The sequence below is a fragment of the Scomber scombrus genome, chromosome 6 (assembly GCF_963691925.1).
Source record: "Scomber scombrus chromosome 6, fScoSco1.1, whole genome shotgun sequence".
Taxonomy (NCBI): domain Eukaryota; kingdom Metazoa; phylum Chordata; class Actinopteri; order Scombriformes; family Scombridae; genus Scomber; species Scomber scombrus.
This window is the reverse complement of record NC_084975.1, coordinates 22,660,924-22,672,971: the sequence shown is the minus strand read 5'-3', so window position 1 is coordinate 22,672,971 and position 12,048 is coordinate 22,660,924. Positions and strand designations below refer to the sequence as shown.

The following is a 12,048-nucleotide window of genomic DNA, read 5'->3' as shown; positions in this document are numbered from 1 at the left end:
TTACACCAGGTGAACACACACCTTTTGTATTTTTGCAGACCAATGGGAAAATTGAATAAATACAGTGGCCTATCTGATCTGTCTACGAAAATAAAATGCAAAACCTTCACTGTTCCCACAAGTGGAGACGAATGAAAGGTGTTCGCACATGTGTTGTTCAGGTCAACCTCTTGCCACCTAGCCAGTGTAAACAGAATAATTCTGGCTGCCTGGCAGCTGGTGTCAAAATGAATGGGACATTGGGGGAGTAAAATCTGATAACATTCTTTGGGGAAAAGGGGAACTCATGAACCTATTAGATAAATTTGCTGGCAGCCAGGACTGACCTGCGTTTAGTTGTGGTTGTTCAACGGCTCTCGGCACTGCAATTAAGACTGGGTTGTGAACTTTTCACTTTTCTCTGCGAAAACAAGGCCGGCTCACACTACGCTTGTACCTTCAAAGCTGCAGGGCAGACGGTCAGAAACAGATGAAGGCTGTTGGTCGTCTAAGGGGTCAGGAGTGAGGAAGTCAAAGTTCAGATTCTAGCTGAGACATTGCTAATGAGCCCATTCATTAAGCATCAAGTAATGCACAGCTGTGCCGAACATGTTCAGATGTTTAAAAGGCTGTAAGTATGTCACTCATGCTGCTGTGAAGTACCACTCCCTGCACCTCTCCATGTTTTTGCTTTCTCCGAGCTAAAAGGAACCATATAAGGCATAGAATAAAGCCTTTGATGCGTGAGTGTATGTATGTGTGCACGTGTGTGTGTGTCTGCATGTGTGTAAGTTGGTGTGGTACCTCAACAATAAAACATTGCACAAAGCTTGGCAGAATCTCAGTCCGACGCCATGATTGAATATGTCTCCCTATAATAGCAGTAGAAAAATCAATTGTCCATTGTTTTCTTTACTTTCATATTGTTGTGTTTGGGTATATGGGTATAACTTGTTTTATTTTGTGCCATGTTGGGTTTTCCCTGAAAAGTGACTTGGTTATGGCTGTATGTGCTGTTATTGTCCTCACACAGTATAATTCTATTCACATGGGACAAAGCTCCTGACGAATGTTAATTTTTGCAGCTGCACAGTTTGTTTCCCCACATTATTTTGGCATACAGACTGCAGTAGTTTTCAAATCACTCTTTGTTGTGTCAGCCATAGTTGTGCCTGCTCATGATATTTTATGATAGAAGAAACACTAGTGGTGTTGGAACTACTTATATCATCTATTTGTAAAGCGGGTATAATCAATATTTTTATAGTATAAATATATCAAATGACAATGTGTGAGAGGCATCGCTTGTAGTGATGAACCAATAGAGAATTGTCACCCAACTCAGCTTTACAGTAATTTTCAGTTCATTGTTTAAGTGTCCATTGTTAAGTGTTACTGTTTTGGTTCACTCTCACTGCTCACATAGCATTAACAAATTAAGATGTAAGCAGCATTTAAGAGTAAGTAAGTAATACTAAGCTGAAAAACAGTTTCACTGATTTTATGATGTGTGTTCAATCTTGAACCACACTCAGCATCTCAGATGGGTATTGTTAGGTGAATTCAGAAGCGTGCTCTGTTGTACGTGTAACCACACCCAGAAGTGATGTCACATTGTACTGTCGACACCCTGGAGTACACTCCTACATCAGTTCAGTATGGTGAGAAGTTAAACGACTTGAGATCCTAGAAAACAAGATTTTCAGCTATTGTGAAGTTGCACTTTACTGTTGAAGCTGATTGCATGTTATACATTTTTGGGTAGTTTGCATTTAAATCTGAAAATGTACAATCAACATACAATGTTTCGCTCTTAATCCCTTTTAGAATAAAAGTACACATTTTCCATTTTAAAATGGACAATTTGCTATTTCCTGGCTGCAAGTCCAGCTATAAAAAATGTTGTTTTTACAGTTTGATTTTTGTATGCATCGAACAAATGAGATATAGCATGTTAGTTAGTGAGCTTTAGAGGTGCTGGTAGGCAGTTTTTTTCCACTTTTGAACAATTGGACGTTTTTTATTTGTTTTCAGTCTTTATGCTAAGCTAAACTGACTACTGCTGCAGCTGGCTCCAGTTACATATTTGCCAAATGAATGTGAGAATGTAATCAATTTTCTTATCTACCCCTCTGCGTTAAAATAAATAAGTGTATATCCCAAAATGAAAAACTCTTGCTTGCATCACAAAGCTCATGAAACAATTGTAACAGTTGTTGTGGGGAATATGATTAAAGCATGATACGGCCTGATTACATATGATACACATGTTTAGTGTTGTGGCAGTGCTAGTTTGAAGTTTCATCATCTACAAAATGCAGCACATTGTATTGTTGGGTTGTTAACAGAAAGTCCTTTTTTTGACCAATTGTGGAACTTTTATAAATATTTATATAGTAGATACATTTACACACTCAGAATTAAGACACTCAAATAAAATGGCAGAGGCTAAATATAGTGGACAATACAGTGATTATAGAGAGTCACTTTCCAGCATTGAAAAAGACCAAGATATCTTTCTTCATTCAAGGACATAAACTATCACTGTGTATTCTGATTGCCAGTTCTGTAGGATAAGTGATGTCAATGTCACCGTTAACCACATTATGTCCTCACTAGGGAGCTGCTGACATAGTTTATGCACCTACTCTTCACACCTTCCACTAAGAAGCGGTACACAACTGCTTTCAGATCCAGCCCTTAATTAGCATCAACCCACAACAGCCACCACAGCAATGATGGTTATTTCTCCTCTCTCTGTTTCCCTGTCACCCCCACAGTCATCAGGCACCACTGTCATGGTAGACATAGCAGTGATGGGAGAAGCCCACGGACTAATCACAGACCTGCTGGCTGACCCTTCTCTGCCCCCCAACACCTGCACCTCACTGCGGGCCGTCAGCAACCTGCTAACCACCCAGCTTACCTTCCAGCCACTGCACCGGCCACGCCCTGCTCCCCTACTTAACCCCAGTGATGCCTACACCTGCTCCGACTCAGAGGACGGACCTGAGAAGGGAGAGAAGACATCTATCCACAAGGTAAGACAAAGTGTCCTGATTTACACTTCACTGGAAATATATACAGCACCAGGAAGTACAGTAGAGGTGAATGTGAGGATATTTCACTCACATGTCAAAATTTACAATTGTTCCTCACAAGTTGTCATGGTGCAGACACAAAACAATTTTTTGTGAAGTAGCTGAAATAATCCTTAGATGGAAATGTAGTCCACCTTATTAAGGCCAAATGATTTATATACCACACAGCGCTCCACACACATGTTAATCTTTTAGCCCATGTTTCGGCTAATGAGTGCTTCCTGCTCTCAGAGCTTTTAGCATCAAATGAAGGAGTGTATTTTCATAGAGTTGAGTGAAAAAATAGAGCGCGTCTACTGCTCGGAGCACTGTTCTCCCTTTCATAGCCACAGCTGTGTCAACATGACAGATGTGCAGAGCCAGACAGTGTGTGTATATGAGTTGAGTAGAAGAGGAGAGGCAACATGAAGGTGAATGCATCTCTCAAAAGGTTACAAAGAGGGACGAGTGTGTGCCCACATACCTGGACGACCACCACGATTCAATTATGGATCCAGTTATATATCTGAGTTATTTTTCTGAGGGAGATACCTGTCCTGGCTGTCTTGGAAGCTGGTGTGTGGTTGATGGCTGCCATTTTATCATGCCAATCACTAGACTGACAGGTGTATTTTTACATTGTCTGAACTTTGTAAAAGTAGCTAAGACAAACTGCACCTGTGGAGTGGCCAGTGAGGCTGCACTCATTAGGACTCTCCTCTCCAGAGACGCTGCGCCCGGCTGTAACTGCCTGGGAGGAGAATAGAAGGACGAGTAAAGGGGGTAAGTGGAGGGGTGGAAAACCCTGTGCTTGCTTTTCTGCCTCCTGGCTAAGAATTTGATGTCCATCGTGGTGCATACTGCTGCCTTTCAAGCACTTTTCCAAAACTATTTTATGTCCAACACAAGCCTGCAGCAGTGCATTAGTGGCACATTTACAAAACATAAAAAACATGAAAGTCAAAACACAAAATTGTATGTAAAATGTGGGGGGAAAAACATTACATTCATTACACATACACAGTAATAAAGTTTCAGAGAGTTATAGAATTGAGTCAACACTGACAGCAGTAGGGATCAGCTGTATTTTTTTTCCTTTTTTGTAAGGATGGCCTGGTTTTTACCATGCTGTTGCCGATAGTGATGAGTGTGTGTGTTTCTGTGTCGTGTGTTTCTCTTTTTTGGTGTGTCTGTGTATGTCTGCAGGGCTTTTAATAAAGAACAGAACTCTAGTGCTACACAATTATAGTGTAGCACAACCTCTCTACTTTCAGAGTTAAAATGCATGTTTCTACCCAACATTAGAATACATTGTAAAAATACATTTTGTTGAAAATAATGCCACATGGTATCTGAAGTGAGCTTTGGTGTGTTAAATGAATGCAGCACTAAAAATACACTAAAATTGAAATAGTATTTTGTTTATGTAATTTATTATTTATGTGTATAGTTAAAGTAAGTGAATGTAAGTCAGTGAAACAGTCCCTAACTTGACCTAAACCAGCATGTGTGAAAGTGTGCTTGCACTCAGTATATGACGCCTTGCTGTGAATGGGCTCATTCAGGATTCTGAGCTGATCTTTACTAGGTCACCCTGCAGAAGAGAGTGCCTGCCATGTTTAGCGCTACGCTACCAAGCTGCTGCATGGCACCGAACAGATGGAGGCATCACAAGGGCACAGACCAATGGGAATCCCAGAGAAAGAGCATAGAGAAGACAGATAAAGAAAAAGAGAGATAGAACGAGACAAAAGAGACTTACAGAGAGATAGAGGAGCAGAGAGGCAGAATCCCTAAGATGAAATGTGTCTGTGCAGTGCAATACTGACACTGTATCTATTAATAAATCATGAGGAGCATTATTGGCACAGCTGCCATGCCAATATCCTCCATTCAATGATGACCATCTCTTTGGATCCAGCAAAGAAAAGAATTGAAACGCTTCCAATCATGAATTAAAAATTCTAGGTTATACTGTATTGCCTGCATAATTTGTTTCATCTCGGGCAGATGCAGGAAAAACAAATGTCTCATCTAGATGATCCATTTGTCTGGAGACAAAGTGAACAAGCATTAACTTATCTTATCTTATAGGTGGGAGTACTTTTACACACGGTTACAGCCATGTTTTTCTGACTCCTGCAGTTAGTCATGGGTGAAGATCATATTCATTTATTTAAAAGACGTTTTTTTCCAGCAGTTTTAACTTTGCGTGTGTTCCTGTGATTGTATGCATGCAGCGTCTGAGGCGGAGTCTCCACCCTGGCCTTCTGAGGAGGATCTCTTCCACGTGGACCACCACCACATCCGCCACAGGCCTACCCACTATTGAGCCTGGGCCCGTCCAAAGGGGCCGCAGCGCCAGCATCAAACCGTACCATGAAACTCTCACATGCAGGTACCTGAGCCACAGCTGACTGACTGATGTCTCATTCTTATTTTATTCTTTCTCTCAGCGTACATTTCTCCTATCCTCAGAGGTTTTCTTTTACTGTTGCTAAGGCTGTAAATTTAGCTAATGCAGTCCCATTTTACATGTCATGTTTTGCTTGCTGTATTTTTTCTTCCCCCCAAAAGGAATTATATGAAAAAAGTTTACTATGTTTGAACCAAACCTCTAATACTCCCTTTTTTAAAATGTAATGTTTCATTACTAATTAGGTCCTACTGTGCAACATTGTGCTACAGGTAGATATGACTGTGGTGCTAATGCTTAAGGAGGACTCCAACAGTATAATGGAATGAATGAATGACACATAACTCTGAATATTATGGGGTTTATTCCCAGCAGTGTGGCTGTAGTTATACTGGAGGCATCAGCGTGAGTAACCAGTAATGGTGCAGCAGTTCAGAAAAGGGATGTGTGAGCAATGGGAGCCAGAATGGAAATATGCCCCACAGGCGAACGCTTTAACCTGAATAACTAAGACACACATCAACTCTCAGCACATTAGTGCTGAAGATAGCACAAGACTCAGTCTACACTGGAGTATTCAGAATTCAGTGGTTCAGCATGTGTAGGTGTTTTAAAAGGTTTTGTGCTTTTTTGGGGCGGACATTTTGTTGGATGGAGAGAGTTGCAGGTTCATGTGAGTGCTGATAAGTACCTGTGTGCATCCGTGGGTGTCTGTGTGCATTAAAGCACGTGTATGTGTGGTGGGGTTTGTGCTTGAATGAATTTTATTTTGCAGAAGCTCTTGAGAAATGTGACCTGATGGTTGCATTGTGTTGAGACAGAACTTATACAGATGGAGTAAATCAGTAGAAATGTCATGACACAATTATCCCATATTGTTGGTAATAAAACATGTTTCTACTGTTTCTATTTTGCTAGTAAATCACATTGATGCATTAAGTCTAGAATAAACATAAAATCTTAATTTATTAGAGTAGTTATGATTACTAAGTGAACTATTTCAGAGTAATTTACAGTGAACTATTTCAGCCTAATTTACAGTGATCAGTGCAGAGATTGCATTCCTCACAATTATTTTGTGATTACTGTGACGTTATGTTTGGATTATCTTAGAACAGCTCAGGGGAAATAACGTTTTTTATGAATTTCAAAGGGGTAGAAAATTGAGATTCAGTTTGAATGATTTCAGCTGTGTATGCGTGTGTGTGTACATGAATATGAGTGATTGTGCACGCAGTGTTTTTATATAGTTGGTACACAAGCAGTACTCGACAGCACATGCTCCCTGTCTTTTTAAATATTAACTATGCCCCAACAAGAAAGAGTCTCTGATTTGTCTCTCGTATTTGATCTACCATGTTCAGTTTCTCCCCTGTCGAGTTTGTGTCACGGGCACAAAAACCTTCTGATTGAGGCCAGCGTTTGTCTGTAAATACATAAATAAAATACTTCTGAGCAACTGTTAGCTGCAAAACATCAACACAAACGCCTGTGATGCGCCAAAAAGGGGCAGGGACAGTTAGTACACATGGTAGGTTTGTGTATATGTGTTTAGTTGTTGTTCAGAGTTGATTTTAAAATGTTACATAAGAGCATTTGTCATTCATTAATTATTCATGTGTAGAAGAACTTCAGAAAGCAATGTCTGACTCATAGTCACACTGAAGACAGTCTGCATGGACTCAAACAATACTGGTTTGAAATGATGAATACCTTTGTGTTGCTCAGTCTCATTTGTGTGCACGTGTATGACCATGCTCTAGGTTGAAAAAATAGATGGATCTTGTTTCTTCCCTTCTTTATTTAATACTGGCATTAAGACAAGACGCATTTTGTTAATTTCCTTGAACCTCGTAGAGACAGGGTAGATCTCATGAGCTTTAGTTTTCACTACGAGCTGAGAGTCTGCGTGTTGAATCAGCTTGTTCGCTTTTGTACCTGACCACTCAGTGAACTTTAAGATAAACTCTACAAAAATGATTGTTATGGGTTGTACATGTAAAATGAGGCATGGCTCTGCAACTACATGGCCTATTTTCGTGGATGGTTCTGGAAAATTTCACACTTCCAGAGCAGATGCCAAGCTTGTTTAGTATTGATGACTAAGTGGCAAGACTACTGTCTTACTGATCTGAGTACAGCTGGTATACACTTGTACAGCCTACTTGAAGTGCTGTCTCTTGAGTTAATTCATCCATGTTGCTGCCAGTGAAATAAGCCAGTCTGTCTTGAGTTGTGCATTGTAAAGTAATTTTTTTCCATGAAGCTATTAATTTATTATCGCTCTACTGTTAAAATAAGCTGTTACCATATGTGGCTCTTGTTTTCCAAGGTAATGGTTTAAGCCAAACTGCCTGAAGAAAGTACTGGTTGAGTATAAAACTAGCCATCCAGTCAATGCCTCCAGCTAGTGGTAGGTACACACACCTACAATATTTGCATGGTTTGAGGCCATTTCCTGATACCCAAGTGGTTTTAGATTCAAATATCAGGTGCAGTAATATTTCCATGTTGTACCTTGCTGAAAAATAGAAAGGCTTCTTTCTAAACATTTATTGAACAGGGCAGATCAGTCTGCTGCTGCATCCATCAGAATGGATCATGTGACATATGAGCATGTATAAATGTGAGCTGCTGTAAAAAATATATGAAAATATGTAGAAATTTAAACTTTACCCACAACTAATGTAACAGATAGTACTAGTATAGTGCTACTACACTAAAATGCCAAAGAACTGTAGAATAATTATTAAGTATAATATTTGCTTCCACCTTTGTCCAGTTTGTTTAAACCATAGACAAAAAAAAAAAGTAGTCAACCATTGGTTTGTGGCCTGCTGTTTTGAAGCCTTGTGTTAAGCGATTTGGCCATCGCCTTCTTGGATGAGAGGGTATAAGGGTTGAGCTAAATGCTATTTTGGTTAGCACAGTGCATTTACAGTGATGATGCTAATGCTATTGCTAATTTTCACTAGTGAAAAGCAAGCCTAAAACCATTCTAACAAAATAGATCAAATAATTTCTTTGTTCGTCTGTTTCTGCATATATCATCTGAGCTGAACATAATCATATGTACGGTTGTGTAGTCCACTGATGAATTTTTTTGCATAGCAGAATACAAAATTGTGTGTGTAAATTTTCCTACACAATTTGCACATATCACTGCACGTGCACTGAATACATTTATGTGCGCTAAGTAAGCACTTCACTTGCAGATTCTGAGGGTGCAGGTAAAATGGCTGGCCCACTAATGTAACAGCAGTCTTTAGGCAGCCTTCCAGTCACATGTACCAGCTTCTATGTCCAGTGTTTCCACAATCGTTTTTTTGGTTGTTTTTTTTGCTTGTTTCATGAGGAAAATACTACTAAAACAACTTTGTGTGACATCTGCACTCAAACTTTCAGCACCCATTCAGCTGTAGGGCAAATTCTGGGATAAAATTAGGTTTGTAAATATTTACTAAAATCTGTTTCTTCAGAGTTAAAGAAGAAGTAAAAGAAAAGATGATATAAAAATAATCTGCATCATACAATATGTGCAGTGTGTGTGTGTGTAGAAAACATGGCCATTACATTACGAATCTTCCAGTTTATAAAAAGTAACAGTGACATTATATACTGTAAAACTGATACAATAGTCAACAACTGGTGACTATATTTTGAAGTTTAACGTCTAAATTGTATTGTTTACTGCACTGAGTGAGCGGTGCTGAAATGATTTCCTGCACACTGTTATGTTTTTGTCTCAAGCGCTCCAAAGAACTGTGTGGGCTGCATCTGTCAGTGGCTTGTTTGGATCTGTTTGCACAATGACAGTGTGATACTTGAACAAGTTCTGTAAATGTAAGCACACTGAGCAGCTTCTGTACACAAAGGCCCCGTCGCCTGGTCTTAGAGCTCAGCCCAGCCCAGCAGCAGGCCCCAGCTATGGCCACTTATGGTGGTGTGAGTATAAACAAACACCTGGGCCTCTCCCCAGTCACCAGAACCCCACAATTAACACACACAGACACACACACTTAGACACACTGTCACAGCTGCTTCTTCTGGCAGAGGATACACAGACACAATTGGAGAGTACAGAGAGTCTCTGGTTTTAGTTTACTGCAGCTGACAGGGCTCTCTTCTGGGTAACACTTCATTTAAATTTTTTTTAGGCATCTGGCTTTAATCCAGATGCTTAAAATGAAAATGTGAGCTGGTAAGGCTTCAGTATAACTAAAATATACTTAAACAGAGTTCATGCCTACTGACAACGACTTGTAAAGATCTCTCAGCAGTAGGCAACCTGCCAGCATATCATCTCTCAAGTGGGCTTTAACACAAGTTTTTGGGGAGTAGAAGGGAGTGTTTTTGTAGTTTAGTTAATCTTTATTTGTCAGTGTTATCACAATTGAGAGCTGGCCAAGGGAGTAGTAACATATGAATTTATTTACAGATCAAACTAAACACCAATAACCATTGCTGATATGTAAGAGTCATCTCAGAAAAGTGAGAGCAAGAAATGTTTGGGGAAGAGGGAATAAGAGAGAGAACACATGGAGGGGAAAAAAACGAACACATGGCTTCAATTGCCTTCTCTTCGCTCCATCATCAAATCTGTACAATCTTAATTAGGACATTAGGCTTCTTTTTTTTTCTCCCCACCTTTTCCATCATGTCAGCTTTCAGTGACGTACAGTGTTAAGAAGGAATAACACCAACTTCAAAGCTACAATATCGGCTTTTTTATCAGACAGACATGGCAAAAAGGGGGCGATTGAATACCTTCCATTTCCCTCTGCCCCAGCCACTGTGCTGTTATCTTCTTCACGTCATCTGGCTCGAGAGTAGGTAGATTACTGGAAGCAGAAATAATGGCTGCTGTGTTTATCGTGGCTTGGACACTGTCCGCTTAGGCTCCAAACCAAAGGTAATCTGTCAACCTGCTGTGAGTGGTTGAGTATAAAATCTGGGAGTAAACTGCAGCGGAGAGGGGAGCGGGCAGAGGCCAGTCAGAGCTTATTGCATGCTTTGAAACATTAAGATAAGCAACGTGAGAGGAGGAGAGGCTGTTCTCAGAAAACGTAGACAATGTCCCAATTTATACAGTATTTCCTATTGCAGGATAATTAACCTAATTAAGGTTCATACTTAAGAATGCCAATGAGCTTTTGTTTGAGAATGTGTGAGAGCAGGAGTAATTTTCTACTCCAGTAACAGACTCACAATTGACTGTTGTTCAGCACTTTGGCTCTATCTAAGCATCTGAAAATTCAATGTAAAGCTCGAAACCAAATTTAACCTTTGACCTTTGCATTTTAGCTAGTTTGGTAGTATTTATGTCCATGCCAAACATTTGACCTACCAGTCATAGGAGTACAGGACAACATTACTATCAAACATCAAAAAAATCTTCCAGTAACGCATAAAAAAGACAGCTACATTATACTGCTTGTGTTTTTATTTATACATATGTATATATATATAGTTTTTTGTTTTTTTGTTTTTTCCAAATTACATACTGTATACTTACCAATGTGGAAAAATCTAATAAATTGTACGCTGAATTGTGGAAGAAAGAAGTGAAATGCTACAAGCCTGAAGTTTATTCTCAAAAAAAGGGGGAAAAATAGAGCATCTTTCATCTCTCGAGCTTTCTATAAGGAACTGGTCGAGTGAATTGCTCCACATTCCATATTTACAAAAATCAATTTCTTTTTTTTTATCTTGCTAAAAAGAAAATTGTGTATAGTTCCCAGTAAAAAGAACTATAAGAAACAAATGAAACCCACTTTCTATAACATCTCCAGACTGAAATAATGTCCAGTTTCAACATTGATCTTTACTTTTTCAGATAAATAAACAAAAGGAAAATGTGTGATTAGTCTTTGAAAAAAGCAAACAAAAACATACTGGAATGTGTATTTTGTCTTCGTACTGTAGGTTAAGCCCACTGAGACAGTTAAATGACTATAACTAGAGTTCAAACTATCGTAGCTACCGTTAAGAAGTTTTTGTGATAAAAGCAGAGTCACATGATACGTGACTGACAGAACCCTCAAGTGAAAATGGCCGGCCTTTTTATTTACATTCTGCACCGAGGGCTCAATGTCAGTAGCTGAGGTTATTCTGCTGCATTAGCAGAATAGGAAGAGTGGCTGCCAGTTCTTCAACTTTCATTAAAAGTAAACCTTTTAAGCCAAGCGCTGCTGCCTGCCCAGACCCCCCTGACAATAATGTACTAACTGTTCGCCCGCCAAACTATCAAACTATTTTATATTCCACACCTGCTAGGCATTACACACAGTGGTCCGACCTGGCCGTGCAAACACAACAGAACTCTCTTTGTTTGGGGCCTCAGGACCATTAGACTGGGTGGGTACAGCTCAAAAGTGTTCAAGAAACAATTTATCAGAAGGAGATAGACACACTACAGGCCTTTGTGCTCCCTGTGACACCATGCTCTAATGGCAGGCATTTCCTGCTCTGAGAAGGCAGGTTTTACAACATTTAGGGAGAGGTATTTTAATTGGAACCACCTACAGTCTGACAGTGGCCTCAGTGGAGAAACATGGAAAAGCTGTTGAGAGC

At 39.7% G+C, this 12,048-nt stretch overlaps 1 protein-coding gene across 1 annotated transcript in view; it reads left to right on the top strand.

Annotated features, from left to right (window-relative positions):
• The window catches only part of LOC133982085 (cGMP-inhibited 3',5'-cyclic phosphodiesterase 3A-like), a 67,620-nt gene that overhangs the window by 42,179 nt on the left and 13,393 nt on the right, over positions 1–12,048 (top strand). Inside the window, exons 3-4 of the mRNA XM_062421000.1 lie at positions 2,760–3,020; positions 5,300–5,457. Coding sequence (XP_062276984.1) covers positions 2,760–3,020; positions 5,300–5,457 — 419 coding nt within the window. The remainder of the gene's footprint in view (positions 1–2,759; positions 3,021–5,299; positions 5,458–12,048) is intronic.